The sequence below is a fragment of the Pipra filicauda genome, unplaced genomic scaffold (genome assembly GCF_003945595.2).
Source record: "Pipra filicauda isolate LSUMZ 115617 unplaced genomic scaffold, ASM394559v2 scaffold661_size620017_pilon, whole genome shotgun sequence".
NCBI classification, from domain to species: domain Eukaryota; kingdom Metazoa; phylum Chordata; class Aves; order Passeriformes; family Pipridae; genus Pipra; species Pipra filicauda.
In genome coordinates, this window is record NW_024104822.1 from 141999 (window position 1) to 160882 (window position 18884).

Consider the following 18884-nt stretch of genomic DNA (forward strand, 5'->3'; position numbering starts at 1 on the left):
TCCAGAGCGTGGGGAAGGATTGGGAGCTTCCCGAGAGGCTCAGTCGCTGCATCCAGTGCCCGCCTGGGAAGGAGGGGACGGCCCCCAGGCGGGCAGAGCTGGTGGCTTCGTGCCAGCCCGGCGTGTGGAACGGGCTGTCCCGGGAGGGGCACGAGCCAGCCGTGGAGAACACTTGGGGCTCTCTCTCTACGTGAGGAAAGCCCTGGAAGGGACAGCCAGAAGGGACTGGTGCCAAGTGTGTGGCCGGGGAGGGGGGGTGGGTGAGCCCGGGGGCTTCCTTGCTGCTGCCTGGCAGCAGAGGGCACCAGAGGATTTCCACGGCTTCCCAGGAAATCGGGCTTCCAGGTCCTTCACCAAAATGCACAGGGTTTGACCCATTTCCATGTATATATTCCGTGAGTATATATTTCAGGAGCTGTGAGTGCAGAAATGCTGCTTTTTGGAGGGTATGGTCTTGCTCCTGAGTAAGAATAATTCCTGAAGGTTGTAATGTCATAGTGCAAAATAAGAGTCATCAGGTAATTGCTCAACAGAAGAGTTCCTTTGTGGGGATGCAGGAATGTCAAATGCTGAACAAAAGGAGTGCCTGTGTTCAGCCCCTCAGCTTTCCCTGCTGTCTGCTGTGCTCTGGGAGCTCTCTTTAAGAGAAAAAGGGGGCATGTCCATAAAATCTTCTAAGAAAAACCTTTTGGGATGAAATATTTCTGCCTTTTGCTGTCATTGGATTAAAATGATGGGCAGCTTCTACTTTTTATGTGCGTTGTCCAGCACATGGAACCTTTTCACATTTAAAACCACCCCAGCAACCTTTTTATTCTTTAACAGAAATGGAACCGGTGATTTGTGCAGGCAAAACCAACACAGTGCTGAGGTTTGAGCGTCCCCTTGAGTGACAACAAGGCGTGGAAACACGTCCTGGGACTAATCCCAGCTCTGGCAGCCCCGGGCAGCCGTGGCAGGTGTGGAGGAGCCCCGGGCTGAGCCCCAGGAGGGGACAGCTGGGCCAGCAGCAAAGCCAAGGGGTGGGGAAGGTGCTGGGAGGGAGGGGGCCTTGTGTGCCCCCAGACTGCTCCTCCTGCAGCTTTGCCTTTGTATCCCAGCCTGTCCTGACTCGGGAGCTCTGTTTTGTCAATAATTAAAGGAAAGAATGTATTGATTTGCCTGAATTTAGTGGCAGGCAATTTATTATTTCGTGCCTGTGGGTAGTAGCTGAGAGAAGGAGAAGCATCCACCTGGCTCCCTCTGCCCATGTCCCAGGGGGTCAAAAATTCAGGTCCCTGCTACCTTTTTTTTCCAGAAGGAGCAGTGGAAAGCGTGGGGTTCGTCTCAGGCAGTGAGTAACAGCACAGCAGAACAAAGCTGAACTCCCCCTCTCAGCCAGGTTTGAGTGGTGTTCCTGGAGCTGTTCTCTTCAGGAATTCGGGTCTGAGCTGGAAGCAGCTGCCTCCTGTTACAGACACAGCTCTGACAGGCAGCCACTGACCCCTGTGCTCACCAGCTTTGCTTAAACCCATTTTGCTGAGCGTGTTCTGATGACAAATCCCCCTCTTTGTAACCAAGAACTCAGTCTGAGGTGATGACTCACAGCAAATTTCCTGTCATCTCTGAAACAGGGAAGAATTTGCTTTGGTTTTGCTTCTGCTGCTTTCCTTCAAATCTAAGCATCATAGGTTGGGCATTTGCCTTGTGAGTTTTTGGTCTGAGTTCAGGATCTTTTAAGCAGAGGCTGCTGAAGTCTGACCCTCCCCGTGGTCTCCACCAGCTCCTGGAGCCTGTGGTGGCAAGACCCTGAAATGCTTCTCCAGGTTTGGGTTTCCCCTCAGGGAGTGATTCACAAGGTTTTGATGTAATTAGCTCATTACTCATATTTGTCCCTTTTGAACCCGGCTAATTCCTTAACTGCAGTGAATTCCAGGGACTAATTACAGATTCCCTTTGCTTTCTGCCTTTTTCTTTTGGGTCCTTCCAGGTGCCTGGGGCTGGGGAAGAGCAGAGTCCCTGGCTGTGGCATCCATGGGAAGGGATGCTGCCCAGAATTCCTTCACCTTTGCCACCAAAATGGCCTCGGGGAGGAAAAAAAAAAAGCATATTTACTCTTCCATCTGTTTTATAAGATGAAAAGATACTTCCTTTTCTCTTTAGAACAGATCTTTGCTTTCCATTCGAGGAGATTTCCAAGAGAGCGAGAGTTGTAAAGGAATTGGTCTCGTTACTCTTTATTAGGAGGAGACACTGGAGGTGGAGTTTGAGCTGTAATTTTTCGCTCCCTTTTTCCCCCCCAGGCACTTCTCCTCAGCTGCCTGTGCTGTGAGTCATTCTCTCTTAGCAGCTCTCGGGGTAAAGCATTTCTGGTGGAGCTGGGTGAGGTGGGAGCCTCTCTGCAGGAAATCAAGCACTAGGAGGGGAAGGAGAGGCCTGGGAGAGAGGGGAGATTTTGGGATGCTCAGGCCCAGCAGCTTGCAAGTGAAGGACAAGGTAAGGCTCTGTTTTCTTTTTGGAAGCTGCTGCTCCTTCGTTCTTGGGCTGTTGGTCACTTGGTGCTTCACTGGTGCGACAGCAGGGTCAAAATCCTCCTCTCTTTGGGAGAAACTCGTGGATGTCACTTGGGACAGGCAGGAGGATGAACCCCAGAAGCTAAAATGAAAGCAAACAGCAGCTGGTACACTCTGAGCATTCCCTGGAGTTCATTGCTGGAGTGGGGAAAGTCCCTGGGATAAAATGACAGTGATCCCAAGAGATTCTGCCTTGGGACATTGCTTTTACTACTCTGGGTAAAACTTCTCAAGAAGTAGCTCATATTATTCTAAATCTCCTTTAATGATGCATGTTTTGGGCTTTGTGTCCCTCCTCTGTTTGAATATGAGGGGGACCAAGCAAAACACTGGGATTTTTTTTAATTTTTTTTTTAAAATTAAAGCTTTTTAAGCTCTGTCAAGTGCATGCCCAGAGCTGCCTCTGGCTGTGCCATTTTCAAGTTCACAAATCTGGGCACACCCCCTTGCATAACAGGGAGCCTAAAATTTGGTGCTTGGGGGAGGCGGTTTCAGCTTTTCGAGCAAAAATAGAGCCACGTAGGCCTCCGTTGGTTTGATTGTTCTCCTCCCCCTTCTTTGGGAGCTTAAAAGAAGTGAATAATGCATCAGGTCACTGGCAAGAGCTGTTTGGATGTTCTCTTCAGGTTCTGATGGATCATATCGGGGTAGGTCAGATTTATTGGGATTTTTAACAGGCCAGGTGCTGTATTTCACTGGGTTTTCCTTAGGGGCTGTTTCAAGGGAAAGTGGCTTTCTACATTTCACTGAAGACACTTCTCCCTGGCAAATTTGATGGCAAATCCCCTCTGAAATTGTCCTGGGCTGCCCAATCCCAGGCCATGAAATCTGCTGTTCTCTTTTGCAGTGACCCCTACGTGAAACTCTCCCTGTACGTAGCAGATGAGAACAGAGAACTGGCTCTCGTGCAGACAAAAACCATCAAAAAGGTACGTGCATACTCTGCTTAATTCCACTGCTTTGGAGACATTAAGAACACTCTTGTGTTTAAAAAATACTTCTTTTTTTTTTTCTTTTCATCTGGGTTTAAGTGAATCTGGAGAATGAAACGTCTCCAGGTTGTATTTCTGCAGGTTCTCAGTGATTTGCCTTTTGCTCATTGAATCCTATTTATGCTGAACGTCTATTTTAGGATCATCTGACTCAAATATCCTCCCCCGTTTGGTTTACTCAGCAGAGAATTTCTGGATAATTTGATGACAATATTGTTTCAAATTATTTTTATTACATTTTTTTTTATCCTTTTTTTTTTTCCCCTAGAAAAACATCACTTGCTGCATGTTTTGATGATTGCAAACTGGCAAAGCTAAAGAAACTTTAGTGTGTAAATATTATTTCTTTTCCAGACCCTGAACCCCAAATGGAACGAGGAATTTTATTTTCGAGTAAGTCTCTCTTTACTCGCAGTCATTACTAGGACAGGCACAGTTAATCTTATTTTAAATCTGTTATTCACATGCTGACTTAAAAACTTTGGGACTTGGCTGCACAAAATCTTTTCCCCAGAGCTTTTTTTTGTTGTTTAATAGCAGCCAATTTTCTTGCAGGTGAACCCGACCAACCATCGGCTCCTGTTCGAGGTGTTTGACGAGAACAGGCTGGTGAGTGCTTGGCTGGGGGGTTTTGCTGATGGAAATGCAGCAGAGGGTGGCTGGGTGGCTCTTTGGGCTCTGTGGCGCCGTATCTTTGAGAGATCAGGAATTCACAGGGTGAGAAGACACCGAACTGCTTATTTTGGCTTTGCTTTGCAATATTTATTGCCGATACCCGAATGGTTTTTGTTGCGAGGACTTGGCTCCTCCTCGTCGTTCCCGAGTGACCAAAGCACCCTCTGGCTCCATTTCCCTGGGGATTGCTCGTTTTTCTGGCTTCGGAGAGCAAACAAAAAAAACTGGGAAAGGAGCTTGGTGTCCTGCTCAGAGGGGGAGTGCAGGTTACCCCGAGCTCGTGGGGACGGCGTGCGAGTCGGAGCTTTCTGAAGGCGAGGAGTCGGCGTTGGGAGCACGGTGAAAATTGAAAGCATAACTGTGCTATATTTATTCCCGCTCTGCCACGGCAGCCTGGGGCTGGAAGGCCCCAAAATGGGACTGTGGAAAGGAGCTCCCTGAAACTTTTAGCCCAAAAGGGGAGCGTTTTCCTCGCGGCGAAGCTTTTGCGCCCCGCGGACGCGGTTTCGATTTACAGCCGCGCCGAGCACGCTGATGGAAAAGGAGCAGCTGGGAAGGTGCCATTTCAGGCTCTTGCTGGCATTAAAAAAAAAAAAGAAAAGGAAAAAACAAACCCCCCCACACACTGGAGAGGGGGAACCGGGCCACGTGACCGGCGCCATCCTACCCTATGTCACCGTGTGTCGGAGCGCTGCCTGCTCCTGCCCAATCATGCCTGGAATGCCGCTTGCCACTTGGGCTATTTCTGCTATCTGTCGCTGCCAGGGCTGCAGTGCTAACCGGTTGGCAGATGGGACGCTTTTCCCCCGAGCCGATGCCTCTGGTTTTTGACTCCTGGCCGTTCTCCCTCTCCGCTCTCCGTGTCGAACCATGGCCCACCGGCTGCGGTTTCATTTTGGCTCCGGGCGAAGCCACACGGCCCCCGAGTCGGAGATCCTGGAGCGGGAGCGGGAAGACGACTTTTTCCTGGCGTTCCACACGCTGCCGAGGCGGAGCGGCCCTCACGCCTGCTCCCGGCGCGGCGCGGCCGGCGACCTGAAGAGGAGCACGTCCATGTTCATCCCGCAGCTGCTGGCCGGCGCCGAGGCGCGGCCCACGCGCAGCTCCTCCGTGCAGATCTCGCTGCAGCGCAAAGGCGCCGACGGCGAGGGCGAGGAGGCCGGGCCCTGCCAGCCCTCGGCCCTCGGGGAGCGCTGCTGCGCCGCCCCTCCGGAGAACCGCCCCGCCGCCCCGGGCAGCCCCCACAGCTCTGCCCCCGGGTCGGGGCAGCGGGCAAATGGAACCGTTTGCTGCAATCGCCGGGTGTTTTGTGCCGTCCCCTCCAACAGCCAGAGCAAGGAGGCTCCGGCCGCCGCCCGGCGAGAGGAGGCGAACGAGGCGCCGTCGGGTCTGAACATCAGCGGGGTGAGGATCCAGCATCGGGCTTCCAGCGCAGATGTGCCTCAAGTGACTCTGCTTCCCTTGGGTTCGGAGGCTCCGGGTAACGCCGCCCCCCCCGAACCCCGGCGCTGGTCCTTGCAGCACGTGCCGGATCCGTCGGCGAGTTCGGGGAAAAAGTTCTTTGTCCTCCAGTTACAGCAGCCGCAGGCGAGCGGAGCAGGCGCCGGGGGCGGAGGGAACTTCGGGTTTACCGGGACAAAGGGGGACAGATTGGTCAGGTACCCTCGGATACGGCTGGAAAGGAGCACTTCCTACCCCGTCCAGCCGCCGGCAGAAGGAATCGGCCCCCCGGCCGACGGGCCGGGCTCGGAGCCGCCTGGGAACGGCAGGAGCAGGTCAGAAGTATCGGGGAGCGACTCGGTCGAGCGGATTCCTCAAGGGCAGGGCTGCTTGTTTAAAATCAGACCGGAGCAAAAGACGAGGCAGCAGCACTTCAGGATCCTTGTCACCCGCGGGCCCGACGAGCAGAGTCAGGGGGTCGGCACGGACGGTCCCGGCGCCGCGGTAAGTCCCGGGTGTGCCGTGCCCGGCAGAGCCTGTGCTGGAACGTTCTGCCTTTGTCAGGACCGAGCCCCGAATGGTCTCTGTTTCTGATCTAACACAACTTTGCTCTCAGCCGTGGTTCCATCCAGCGCGGTATTTTCGGGTCCCGCCGTCACACGTTTCTCGGCTCAGCGTTACGTCAGCCGGAAAGATTGTTAAAAATCAAACGGCAAATTGTGTGTTTGTGTTGAGTTGGCCGAGGCCCTCGCGCGCCCTGGTTTGAAAAACAAATCTTTTGGCACCCTTCCGAGCGTCGTGTGTGCACGCGTGTACCTCCCCACGCTTTTCAAACACGGATTGTAGCGCAACAGCAGCCAAGACCACGGGAATCTGAGGAGAATTCCAGCTGAAATACTGACAGGGAGCTGGGTGAAAAATTAGTCTCTGCGGCAGTCATTTGATTTTTCTCCTTCTGGAAACGAAACCGGCTCGTCCTGGTTTTGTGTGCCCCAAGTCCGGGTGGCTTGGTTGTTGAAACCCAGCCCAGAGGCAGCTGCTCCTGCAGCAGGGCCAGGGATGACTCTGCAGCTCCCGTGACCTTCTTTTGAGCTCTTGGGTGGGCGCTGTGAGGGGAAAACCACGGAGGGTCCCTCAGCTTTGCTTTCCAAAGAGCGAAATCAAACCCCCGTAAACTAAAGCAGAGCGGTGCAGGTTTGGTGAGGGAGCAGTTCTGGTTCAGGAGCGTGCCGTGTCTTTCCTGGCAGCCAAAATCAGCTGCTCGCGGAGAACCACCCGCAGAAGTGAGTCTGGAGGATCTGTGCTGCTGCTTGGGCCGTGCCTGAAATACCTGCTCTCTCCAGCCCAGGGGAGAAGTTGTTTGCAGCAAAAAAAAAGCCCCTAATTGTGGTGGTGCAGGGGGTTTGTGTGGGGGGGGGGCTGTGAGCAGCAGCTGCTGCGGCCGGATTTGGATTTATCCCGCAGCAAACATCCCAGTCCTGCTGCTCCCGGGGCCCGGCACCTTCCAAAGGGCTGCTCTGGGAGAGGGAAAGGCAGGATGTGTTTCATTAGCAGCCAGGGTGAAAATATTGAGTAAAACTATTGCGTCTGATTGTGAAACGTTGGATTTGCGGGTCTCTTGGCCTGGTTGTCGCTGGGGGCCGGTGGGAAACTGGGAAACACTTGAGAAATGCCACGTTGGACAACTGGTGGGGAGGGCTGACAAAGGCAGCTTTGTTGGGAGCAGAGCACAACGTGTGCCCTAAGAAAACGGTGCGGGAGCGGGAGGGAATTATAATTCAGCTCCCGAGCAGGAACGGCACCTCTGGCTCTGGAAGCCTGCGTTTCTCCCGGCTCAGCTCTTCTCTGCTTCCTCAGAAATGGTGCAAATCCCGAATTAGCCACGCTCCAGAGACACCAGAGGCACAAAGCAACAAGGGCAAGCTCAGATGAGGGGCAGGGAACCTTCCTCTGGGGGTCATTTTTATCCCCCGGAGCTGGTAACAAAGGCAGAGCTCTTGGCTGGAGTCCTTCTCCAAAATTAGTAATTAGCCCCTGATAATTACATGAGGAAAAATATTTACTCTTTGTCAGAATCCCAGAATAATAATATAATAATGCATTATTATATTATTATAATAATAATATAATAATGCATTATTTTCTGGAGGGGGTGGATACTTTCTTAGCCCTTGCCTTCCACTCCCCCTTTTTCTTGGTTTCAGCGACCCCTTCAGCATAAAAATCCTATTTTTCTGCTTTAGGACATGAACTGATGCATTGGATTCAAGATTATTGCATTTTTGTTTCGAGAGGGTTTTTTTGGCGACAATTCCTTCCTTTCTCACAGGACAAGGGGCAGAAGCTTTGGCAGTGCAAGAGAAGTAATTTAGGATTGGAATTAATTGCTGTTTAATTGCTTAATCCCTTTAAGAAAGGATCCGGTTGTGGTTGTCCCCGTGTGCCAGGAAAGGGACTTTTATTTGGATTTATGGCTCGGTTTTGGCAGGGCTTGGGGCAGCAATTAAAAATGCCACCTTTTAAAGAACAGGTGCAATGAGCAGGAGTTGAGGTTTTGTCACCCAAAACTGGGAAAAGAACGATTTCAGGCATTGCCACAGGAGCGCCCTTCGAATGCAGGTCTTGCCAAGTGAGATTTTTCAGTTCCTTTTGTGAATTCTGGGGACTTGAATTTTCCCTCTTCCTTTTCTTCTAAAGTGAAACCCAGGTTTAATTTCAACTTCCTGTAAATCAAGTTCAAAACTGAATCGATGGGAGCACTTTTGGTGCGACGCTACCCCGTAAAATCTGAATTTTTAATGTTAAACTTGACGCTCTGCTATGGGAAATATGTAAACTTGGCCGCCCGCGCTTCCTGGAATTCCCTGGCCATAAATAGGGAGCAGGTTATTTGGGAATCACCAGCACTGAGCGTCTCAGAGATGAGTTACAACAACATAAAGGGGTGGGAGCCATTGTTTGCTGAACAAACCTCCTCAGGGTTTTTTTGCTGTTTATGGGGGTTTTTATTTTGCTTTTCTGATGTAAATTTACTCCTTTTCCTGCCTTTTTTTCTCTCTCCTGGGGCCAGACCAGAGACGACTTCCTGGGCCAGGTGGATGTGCCGCTCAGCCACCTCCCGGTAAGCAGAGGAACAGCTTGTTTTTTTTGGGGGAAAAAGCTTCATTTTGGCAGATTTCATTATTTTAGCAGTGAGAATTCTAGCAGGGAGCAATTAAAATAATGGAATCATTTTGTTGTCAGCGGTCAGATTGTTGTTTGTTCCTGTTTCTTGATAAATGGAGAGATCTGGGGGATCTGTAATTCCCTGAAGCCCCACTTGCCTGGGTTCCTTCCAGCAGCCAGGATCCTGCAGGGACCACACAATTGCAAAATTAAGGGCAATTTCTATTTCTAGAGGCGTATAAGTAGAAGTAAATATGTATATTTATATATATATATATATATATATTAAATGTATATATTTATATATATATTTATATGTATATGTATATATATTTATATGTATAAATTTTTATATAGATTTATATGTATATATTTATATAGATTTATATGTATATACTTGTATAGATTTATATGTATATACTTGTATATATTTATATGTATATACTTGTATATATTTATATGCATATATTTATATATATATTTATATGTATATATTTATATGCATACATTTATATGTATATAGTTATATATACTTATATGTATGTACTTGTATATATTTATATGTATATACTTGTATATATTTATATGTATAAATTTATATATATTTATATGTATATATTTATATGTATATACTTGTATATATTTATATGTATATAGTTATATATATTTATATGTATATATTTATATATATTTATATGTATATACTTTTATATATATACTTGTATATATTTATATGTATAAATTTATATATATATTTATATGTATATACTTGTATATATTTATATGTATATATTTATATGTATAAATTTATATATATCTATATGTATATATTTATATATATCTATATGTATATATTTATATATATTTATATGTATATATATATATTTATATATATTTTTATATATGTATATATTTATATATATATATATGTATGTATATATTTATATATATATATATATATATATATATATGCAGGGATTGTTTTAGCCTCGGTGCAGACATTTCTGCTATTATATTCTGGTTTGGGTGACTGACAGAGGCTGGGTGTAATTAGCATTTTTAACGATGTCCCTGTTGATCTCAACCTCTGGGACCTTGCCGAAGTGATCAGAAAGCTGAAATTCTTGTGGAATAGGAAGTTTCCAAGATCCCAGATTTAGGGTTCGATGGCAGTCAGCGATGGAATCTTTCTGTGGCTGCGCTCGTGAGCAAAGCCTTCAATTTGCCGTTTTCTCCCCCGCTCCCAGACCGAAGACCCGACCATGGAAAGACCCTACACATTTAAGGATTTCCTCCTCAGGCCCAGAAGGTGAGGGGGGAAAAATCGTAGAATCGATTGGGTTGGAAGAGTCCTCCGCGGTCATCAAGGCCTCGTGTGCTTTAGAGGGAGAAATCCTGCTGGATTTTTAATTTGGGGGTGGTTAAACGAGGTGGTAAATGAGATGTTAAATGAGATGTTGAACGCGGCTCCTCGTCTCGCAGCCACAAGTCTCGCGTGAAGGGTTTCCTGCGGCTGAAGATGGCCTACATGCCCAAAAACGGGGGCCAGGAGGAGGAGAACAGCGACCCGAGGGACGACTCCGAGGTAAGGCTGAACGCTCCGGAGGTTCAAGGACAACTGTGGGAGCAGCTGGACCTTGGAGGGTTGGTTCCCTTTGGCGCCCAGCCACCCTCCTTGATGGCTTTGAGTTGGGTTCTCCCGGTGAAAGGAGGTTTTTTGTCTCCCTTCACCCCTCAGCACGGCTGGGACGTGGTCGATCCCGGCGACTCCGCGTCCCAGCGGCAGGAGGAGCTGCCCCCCCCTCCGCTGCCCCCGGGCTGGGAAGAGAAGGTGGACAACCTGGGCAGGACCTACTACGTCAACCACAACAACAGGACCACCCAGTGGCACCGGCCCAGCCTCATGTGAGCGGCAGAGAGAACCCCTGGGGGCCTGCAGGCAAAAATTCTTAGGCTCCAGAGGCTTCCCCAGCCCCAGAGAGACAGGGATGTCCTGGGGAGTGCCAGGAAAGCTGAAGGGGGGTGGGAGGGAAGTCAGAATATGGGGAGACAGAGGTGGAATGTTTCAGGAATTGAACGGGAATAAATGACTTTGTTCTGTAGAAAGTCAACTCCGTTAAGTTTTGATGAGGTCGAACGGATGGGCTTGGAGGAGATCCTGGTTGTTCCTCAGTGCCCAGGCTGCATTCCCCGGGTGTGCTAACAGCTCTGCAAGCTGTCAGGACTGGCTTTAGGAAGAACTGACCTCTAAACCATGGCCAAGGGAGTGCTGGATTCTCCAGCCCTGGCCACTTTCTGTCCAGCCTGACACGTGCACGAATAACGAGTTTTATGATCAGAAGCGTTCCCAAGGTTTCGAAGGCGGCGGACGAAGTCGGGGTTTGGTTTAATTGGGGTTATTTTCGTGTTCTTTTCTCGTTCTCCCCCCCCCTCCTGCAGCGACGTGGGGTCGGACTCCGAGAACAACATCCGGCAGATCAACCAGGAGGCCGCTCACCGGCGGTTCCGCTCGCGGCGCCACATCAGCGAGGACCTGGAGCCGGAGCCCGCGGAGAGCGGGGACGTCCCTGAGGTGGGCGCTGAGCCTCAGACTGCTACGACACAAAAAGCTCTGTGTAAACCCTTAACTTCATTTATTCTGTTCTGTTAGCCCTGGGAAACCATCTCCGAGGAGGCGAGTGCCAGTGGGGATTCCTTGAGCTTGGCACTGCCACCCCCTCCCGCGTCGCCGGTGTCCCGCACCAGCCCCCAGGAGCTGTCGGAGGAGCTGAGCAGGAGGCTCCAGGTCACTCCCGAGGCCAACGGGGAGCAACTCGGCTCTTTGATTGTACGTAGGGGGCCGCTCTTCCTCTCAGCAGCAGCACAGGGAGTTCTTGTTGGCTTCAAGACACCTTTCTTTTGTTTCTCTGCCAGCAAAGAGAACCCTCTTCCAGGCTGAGGTCGTGCAGCGTCACGGACGCGGTGGCCGAGCAGTCCCAGTTAGCCCTGGTAAGCCCAGAGCTCCCTTCCCAAACGAGGGGTGAATAAAACTGTGAATAAAACTGGTCTGACTGCAAAAGAATATTTAAAAAATTCTACTTTTCTCAGGGTTTTTTTTTTCCTCCAGTTCTGTATCAGAAATGTGAATCTGCAAGTAGCAAATCTGGGCCTAATATTTGCTGAAATATTGAGTATATATAGTATAGCAATAAGTTTGTTACTGCTGTTGCTCCTCTCTGCTTGTTCTCTCTGTTGCTCCTGGGTGGGAAAAGAGCCCTCGGATCTTTAGGAAAGAAAGAAATCCCTCTCAGAGCTTGTGCTTAATTTCCTCATTCCTTAATTTTCCAGTCTCTTGACTGCAGGGTTATTTGACTCTTACTTATCCAAACTGATAAAAGGGACAAAAAAAAAAATAATAAAAATCCACCTTTCTGAGCCAAACTCATTAAAGCCCAGAGTTAAAAAGTTGGAGGGCTGTTTGCTGAGCGAGGTACCTGAATCTGGGCCAGGCTGATCCAAAGGGGTCTCTTGGGAGAAGAAAAATAATCTGCCCCCAAGAGCTTGTATTTAATGAGATCAGAAATGGTGGTTGTGCTTATGTGAGTTAACAAGTTGCTTTGTTGGAAGATGCAGGACTTTGAGATGTTTTGAGCTGTTATAAAATCATGATGTGAGTGGGCAGAGGATGTAGAATAAGGACAGAGTGGTTTCTTGCCCCAGCAGCCCTCGGTGGCCTACGTGCACACCACCCCCGGGCTGCCCTCGGGCTGGGAGGAGCGCAAGGACGCCAAGGGCCGGACCTACTACGTCAACCACAACAACCGCACCACGACGTGGACACGGCCCATCGTGCAGGTACAGGGCAAACCCTCCAGCTGGGGGTTAACTTCAGTTAAAACGGAATTTTCCCTCTGGAATTTAAAGGGGAAAAATCCTGAGTGTCGTCGCGCCGACTCGGGTGAATCGTAAAAAAATTGCCGTGGTCGAGATGGTTTTGCTTTGGGCTGTGTTATGGCCCAGGTCAACCAGAGAGGGGTGGAGGGAACTCCTAAAAGGAGGCAGATGTGTTCTTAGGGTTCAATTTGAAAGTTAACCCGCTCCATTAATAGAGCAGGACCACGTATTAAATTAAATTACATTAAATCCTTATCTTTAGGAAATTATGTTTAAGAACGATCATCGTGATGCTAATAAGCAGTGCCACGGTTTTTAAAGTGCCCTGGCAGTGTTTGTGCCCTTTGTGACTTGGCTCTGCCCCCCTCAGCTCGCCGAGGACGGGCTGGTGGCCCCGGGCAGCAGCGGCAGCAGCAGCAGCAACCACCTGAGCGAGCCGCAGATCCGGCGGCCCCGCAGCCTCAGCTCCCCCACCGTCACCCTGTCGGCCCCGCTGGAGGTGAGGACACCCCTGCAGCCCTTGTTGCCTTCCCAAAGGGTGTTGGATTGCTTTTGTTAAGACTCAGCCACACTGAGGGGAGAGCCAGTCCTTCCGATCTCCCCGGGTCGGTTTCGGTGAGTTTTGGTGAGTTTTGGTGTTTGGCTGCTCCGCAGGGCATGAAGGACTCGCCGGTGCGCCGGGCGGTGAAGGACACCCTCTCCAACCCCCAGAGCCCGCAGCCGTCCCCCTACAACTCGCCCAAGCCCCAGCACAAGGGGGCCCAGAGCTTCCTGCCCCCGGGCTGGGAGATGCGCATCGCCCCCAACGGCCGCCCCTTCTTCATCGACCACAACACCAAGACCACCACCTGGGTAAGGGCTGCCCACCCCGCTCGGAACTGCTGCTGCCTGTTCTCCTGCCTGCACACCCCCCCCCTTAGTGCTGTTTGTAAGAGCCAAAAAGGAGTTTGTAGGTCTGCCTTGACCTGTGGGGTTTTCGGTTGCAGGAGGATCCGCGGCTGAAGTTCCCGGTGCATTTGAGATCCAAAGCGTCCCTGAACCCCAATGACCTGGGCCCTCTTCCTGTAAGTGCCCTCCACCCGCTGTGCCGGGCTCTCCTCTGCCCCTGGCACGGGCACTGGGGCCTTGCTGGGAGCTGGGGCTTCCCTGGGGCCTCTTCCTGTGCTCCCTGAGCTTCCAGACACCTGCCCGGGCCTTGGTGGCCTCTCTGCTCTTTGCTGATCACTTGGGAAAAACAGAGCAGAATGTTCCAAGCAAAGCTCTGGCAGCGCCCCAGCACGTTCTGGGATTTATAAACCTGAATAAGGGTTGATTTTTCTGTGGAACTTCCATATTTTGTGGAGAAAACTCTGAGTTTAACGTCAGAAGTTTTGCCATACCCGTAACCAAAGTATAAGAGGGATTTAGAGCCACGTCAGATGCAGAGCATCTCTGACACTTCCATGAGGTGGGCAGGGCATTGCTTCAGGCCCTGTGACACTGGCACTTGTTTTACTTAATTATTTTCTCTTCTGTTCGTTTTTATTTCCCCTTTCCAGCCCGGCTGGGAGGAAAGAATCCACCTGGACGGGAGGACCTTCTACATCGACCACAGTAAGTAAAGCACTCGGGCCCCAGAGCAGCTGAAAGGGAGCTCCCAAGCCTTGAAGTGAAAGCTTTGTGATTTTACTCTTCATTTAGGAAGCCAGGTGTTGATTTGTGGAGACATTGATCCCAGAGACTTAGTGCCCTCCTACGGTACTGTACCCTCACTGGCAGCTTGCTTTAATTGGCTCATCAAGCTTTGTCCCTCTCTGACTTTTGTGAAGCATCAACGTCTCCTCTCTGTGGTTCCTTTCGTTCTCGTGGATATTTTGGGCTCGTTGTCGTCGTTTGTCGATGATCTCGTGGCTTCTTTGCACTTTTAATAAGTGAAAATCCCCCGCTAGGAATAGAAAATAAGATGGGAAAAGGTCCCGTGGCCACAGCTCCACGTGTAGGCAGTGAGGAGTCCTTCCCTCTGCTCTCAGCAGCTTTGTGGCAGTGCTGGTTCTGATCTTATTTCCTATTTTGGAGCGTGTCCAACTGCCCCAGCCCAGTTCTGTTGGTGCAGTTCCAGTGTCAAGTGATGTTTTCGTTGTAGAGCATCTCAGAACTGCTGTGTGAGTTTTGTTGGTGTTTGAGCACAAAGCCACCCCCAAAGGCCGGGCTGGGTCTTCTTCTCCTTCCTTTTTTTTTGGGTTTGTTGTGGTTTTTTTTTTTAAACTTCCAGACTCATAACGAGAGATTTCTTCACAGAACCGTCAGAGGAGGGGCCAGAGAGGTTAAAATCTGAGCTGTTCCCTGGGTTTGCCAGAGTCAGGTTTGTCCCTAGGCCGAGTAACAGACTCCCAAGCTCACCTCTAATTAAGCCATTCTTAAAGGACTAAAATTAAAGCTAATTAATCTCTGCTACTGGTGCAGCAGAGAGGTGTTACTGGTGCAGCAGAGAGGTGTTACTGGTACAGCAGAGAGTGCTACTGGTACAGCAGACTGGTGCAGCAGAGGGTGTTACTGGTGCAGCAGAGGGTGTTACTGGTGCAGCAGAGGGTGTTACTGGTGCAGCAGACTGTTACTGGTGCAGCAGAGGGTGTTACTGGTGCAGCAGGCTGTGGGTGCCAGGCAGGGGTGACTGGCACCCGGCAGGGTGGTTTTTTGGAGTGTTGTCTGGTCGTCGCGACACCATCGTCCTGTCGTGGGTCTGTCGTGTTCAGGATCTTGGGAGGATCAGCTGGCTGGAGGCAGGGAAGGGAGAGTCCCCCCCCGGGCTGGAGACCCTTCCTCTCACCCTCCTGGTGCTCTCCCAAGCTTGGGATGGAAGGAACTGGGCTGTGTTGGTGCCACTGCCAACCTTGTTGGAAAAATCCAACAAGAATTCCCAGCGTGGCCCCGGAGAGGTCACAAAATCCTTTTTTTTTTTTTTTTTTTTGTCATTTGCAGATAATAAAATTACCCAGTGGGAGGACCCCAGGCTGCAGAACCCGGCCATCACCGGCCCGGTAAGTGCTGCTGGGGGGATTTGCCACGGGAGAGGCAAAACCAAGTCGAAACCCAAAGTATTTTCCTTCAGTGTCAAATTTTCCAAACATCAAAGACCGAGCGACCTTTTTGTGACCGTCAGGGTGAAACGATGGCGTTTTGGGGGGTTCTTGGGTTTCTCCTGGTGCAGGGTGGGACATGGAGGTGGCAGGGCTGAATATTTTTGGCTCCCCAAGTGCTGGGCAGCTGGAATAACGCGTCCTCTCCCGCCAGGCCGTCCCCTACTCCCGGGAGTTCAAGCAGAAATACGACTATTTCCGGAAGAAGTTGAAGAAACCCGTGAGTAGATCCGGGCAGGGGAGGCACCTCCCAGCCTTACTCAGTCGTCCTGCTCGAGCAGGGATCCAAAACCACGAAGAAAAGTTTGAATTGGTTGAATTTCTCACCAAAAAAAAACCCCCCATTTCTAAGTCTTCTCTGTTTGCCCTTAAAATGGAGCTTGGGGGTATCAAAAAACTCTGGTTTTTGTCATTAGTTTGCCCAAGGAGCTCCTTTTTGAGACTTTAATCTAATCTTCCTTCCCCCCCAGGCTGACATCCCCAACAGATTCGAGATGAAGCTGCACAGGAACAACATTTTCGAGGAGTCCTACCGGCGGATCATGTCGGTGAAGAGGCCCGACGTCCTCAAAGCCCGGCTCTGGATCGAGTTCGAGTCGGAGAAAGGGCTGGACTACGGGGGTGTGGCCCGAGAGTGGTTTTTTCTCTTGTCCAAGGAGATGTTTAACCCTTACTATGGTCTCTTTGAATACTCAGCGACGTAAGTAGCCGGGAAATCTTGCTGTTACCTTTTGGAGAAGAGGCAGGGTCGCTCGGGGCGGGGGCAGCCCCTCCTCCCCGGGGTGTCCTGGGCAGCCCCACCGCCCCCTTCCCTGCCCTCAGAGAGCTTTGCAAGCCCAGAAAACGTCCCCAGTGCTCGGGGAGGGAGCGGGGTTGGGGGTTGGGGTGGCTACGGGGTGGCTTTGGGGGTGCCAGCAGCAGGCCCAGCCTGGCCTGGGAGTGTTGAACGGGCTGGGAAGGGGATGTGCAGCAGGATCTGGGATCTGGGATTTGGGATTTGGGATCTGGGAAGGACCCCCCCCGCCGCTGTTGCCCGAGCACGACTCGTTTATTGACGTATCTGAGCGCCTGCTGATTTCCAGACCTGGTTCTTTAGCTGTTTTTTTTTCTTTCCCCCCCCTCTCCCCTCCAAAAAAAGGGACAACTACACACTTCAGATTAATCCTAATTCAGGTCTCTGTAACGAAGACCACCTGTCCTACTTCACCTTCATCGGCCGCGTGGCCGGGCTGGCCGTGTACCACGGGAAGCTGCTGGACGGTGAGTGCCAGCCTGGTTTTCTGGCAGAGGGGGGGTGATTTGGAATGGCACAGAGTGAGGCTTTTAAACGGGATCCACGGGTGCCCCCTCGAGCAGTTGGACCTTTGAGGAAGCTGCGGGTGATGCTCCCCTCTCTCTCCTTCCAGGCTTCTTCATCAGACCTTTCTACAAGATGATGCTGGGCAAGCCAATCACTCTGAAAGACATGGAGTCAGTGGTAAGACACATTTAGCCCTGGGTTTCTGGAACTCTGCTCTGATGTGCCCCTTTTCAAACTCTGTTTAATTAACTCTGCCCCCAGGACAGCGAATACTACAACTCCCTGAAGTGGATCCTGGAAAACGACCCCACAGAGCTGGATCTCATGTTCTGCATAGATGAGGAGAACTTTGGGCAGGTAGGGGAGAGGTTCTTTCCACCTGAGGGTTGGTTGGTTGGGCAGTTTTACCTCTTAAACCTGGATTCTGGCTCTGGGTCTGACTTTTGAGAACTACCTTCAGCGTTTCAAAGCGGGCCCAAAACGCCCTGTCAGTGCTCGCTGCCTTTTTCCTGGAGGGTGGAACATCAAGTTCTGAGTTCCAGGGAGAACCAGGGAGAATATTGAGAACCAGGGAGAATTCTGAAGCCACAGGATGGGGAAATTTGAATTACACCAGTTGATTATTGGTGATTTAACTCCAAATTATTGCCAGCCTTTCCCTGCCAGTTTTCCCCTTCTGCTGCCACGGGTTTGTTCCCTGACTCCAAAGTGTAAATCCATTTACTGAGAATTTCCTGGTTGTGCAAGAAACGTGCCCTCAAACAACAGGTTTTGTTTTTTTTTGGTCCTTTTTGAAACCCAGACATATCAAGTGGACCTGAAGCCCAACGGCTCCGAAATCATGGTGACCAACGAGAACAAGAGGGAGTACATTGAGTGAGTATTCCCAGTTTTGGGTTTGGGGGGTTTTTTTTTCCCCAAAATTCCACCAGTCTCAGCTGATAAATCAGAACAACTGAGCCTGCTGAAGTTGTCAAAGTGAAATCTCTGAACTCTTGACTGAGTGTTCCTGAGGGGTTTTTCTTCTCTCTCCGCAGCCTGGTCATCCAGTGGAGGTTTGTCAACAGGGTGCAGAAGCAAATGAACGCCTTTCTGGAGGTGAGAGGCTCTTTGGAGCTGCCTGCTCCAAAAATTTGCTCCAAAAAGTGCTCCAAAAATAAAGCACTTTTTTCCTAGTGCACATTTCTTCCCCCGGGGGGGGTCTGTGTGAAGGGAATGCCAACGGGATGGCATTAGGATTTTAACTTCGCTTCTCTTCTTCCTAGGGGTTCACAGAACTGCTTCCCATCGACCTGATTAAAATTTTCGATGAGAACGAGCTGGAGGTGAGCGGGTTTGGTGCCCACAGCGGGCACAGGGATGTGCCACGGTCTGGGCTCCTCAGTCTCCCCGAGACAAAGCTGCCGAGGGGGAAATGAGGCAGTTTCTCCCTAATTAATCAATCTTTTCGTGCCATCCAAAGAGCTGCCCTTGGGGGAGGTGGCTGGGGGGGTGCCCGTGCAGTGCCACGACCCCTCCCTGACCCCCCAGTGCTTCTCTTCCCCGCAGCTCCTGATGTGCGGCCTCGGCGACGTCGACGTCAACGACTGGCGCCAGCACACCATCTACAAGAACGGCTACTGCCCCAACCACCCCGTCATCCAGTGGTTCTGGAAGGTAATCCCACCTCTGGCTCTTGCTAAAAACGAGGGCTGCAATCAGTTTTCTTCTTGGAAAACCTCTGAGAACGTTGTGCCGGGAGGGAAGCGTCCTGCTCCCGCCTCTCCCAGAG

The 18884-nt window shown here is 50.7% G+C and overlaps 2 protein-coding genes across 2 annotated transcripts in view; both read left to right on the forward strand.

The window, feature by feature from the left end:
• Positions 1-18884, forward strand: part of NEDD4L (NEDD4 like E3 ubiquitin protein ligase) — a 40074-nt gene that overhangs the window by 14186 nt on the left and 7004 nt on the right. The window contains exons 3-28 of the mRNA XM_039388529.1: positions 3400-3481; positions 3899-3937; positions 4100-4153; positions 8730-8780; positions 10072-10133; positions 10307-10409; positions 10563-10729; positions 11264-11396; positions 11475-11651; positions 11738-11812; positions 12527-12658; positions 13068-13196; positions 13352-13549; positions 13684-13761; positions 14236-14290; positions 14378-14434; positions 15656-15714; positions 15968-16033; positions 16284-16513; positions 16952-17073; positions 17220-17290; positions 17375-17470; positions 17916-17989; positions 18151-18211; positions 18379-18438; positions 18662-18865. Of these exons, the coding sequence (XP_039244463.1) occupies positions 3400-3481; positions 3899-3937; positions 4100-4153; positions 8730-8780; positions 10072-10133; positions 10307-10409; positions 10563-10729; positions 11264-11396; positions 11475-11651; positions 11738-11812; positions 12527-12658; positions 13068-13196; positions 13352-13549; positions 13684-13761; positions 14236-14290; positions 14378-14434; positions 15656-15714; positions 15968-16033; positions 16284-16513; positions 16952-17073; positions 17220-17290; positions 17375-17470; positions 17916-17989; positions 18151-18211; positions 18379-18438; positions 18662-18865 (2635 nt within the window). The remainder of the gene's footprint in view (positions 1-3399; positions 3482-3898; positions 3938-4099; positions 4154-8729; positions 8781-10071; positions 10134-10306; positions 10410-10562; positions 10730-11263; positions 11397-11474; positions 11652-11737; positions 11813-12526; positions 12659-13067; positions 13197-13351; positions 13550-13683; positions 13762-14235; positions 14291-14377; positions 14435-15655; positions 15715-15967; positions 16034-16283; positions 16514-16951; positions 17074-17219; positions 17291-17374; positions 17471-17915; positions 17990-18150; positions 18212-18378; positions 18439-18661; positions 18866-18884) is intronic.
• Positions 4224-8676, forward strand: LOC113993938. Its single transcript, XM_027732545.2, has one exon. It carries the CDS (start codon positions 5090-5092, stop codon positions 6251-6253), a length of 1164 nt encoding a protein of 387 aa, XP_027588346.2. The 5' UTR covers positions 4224-5089; the 3' UTR covers positions 6254-8676.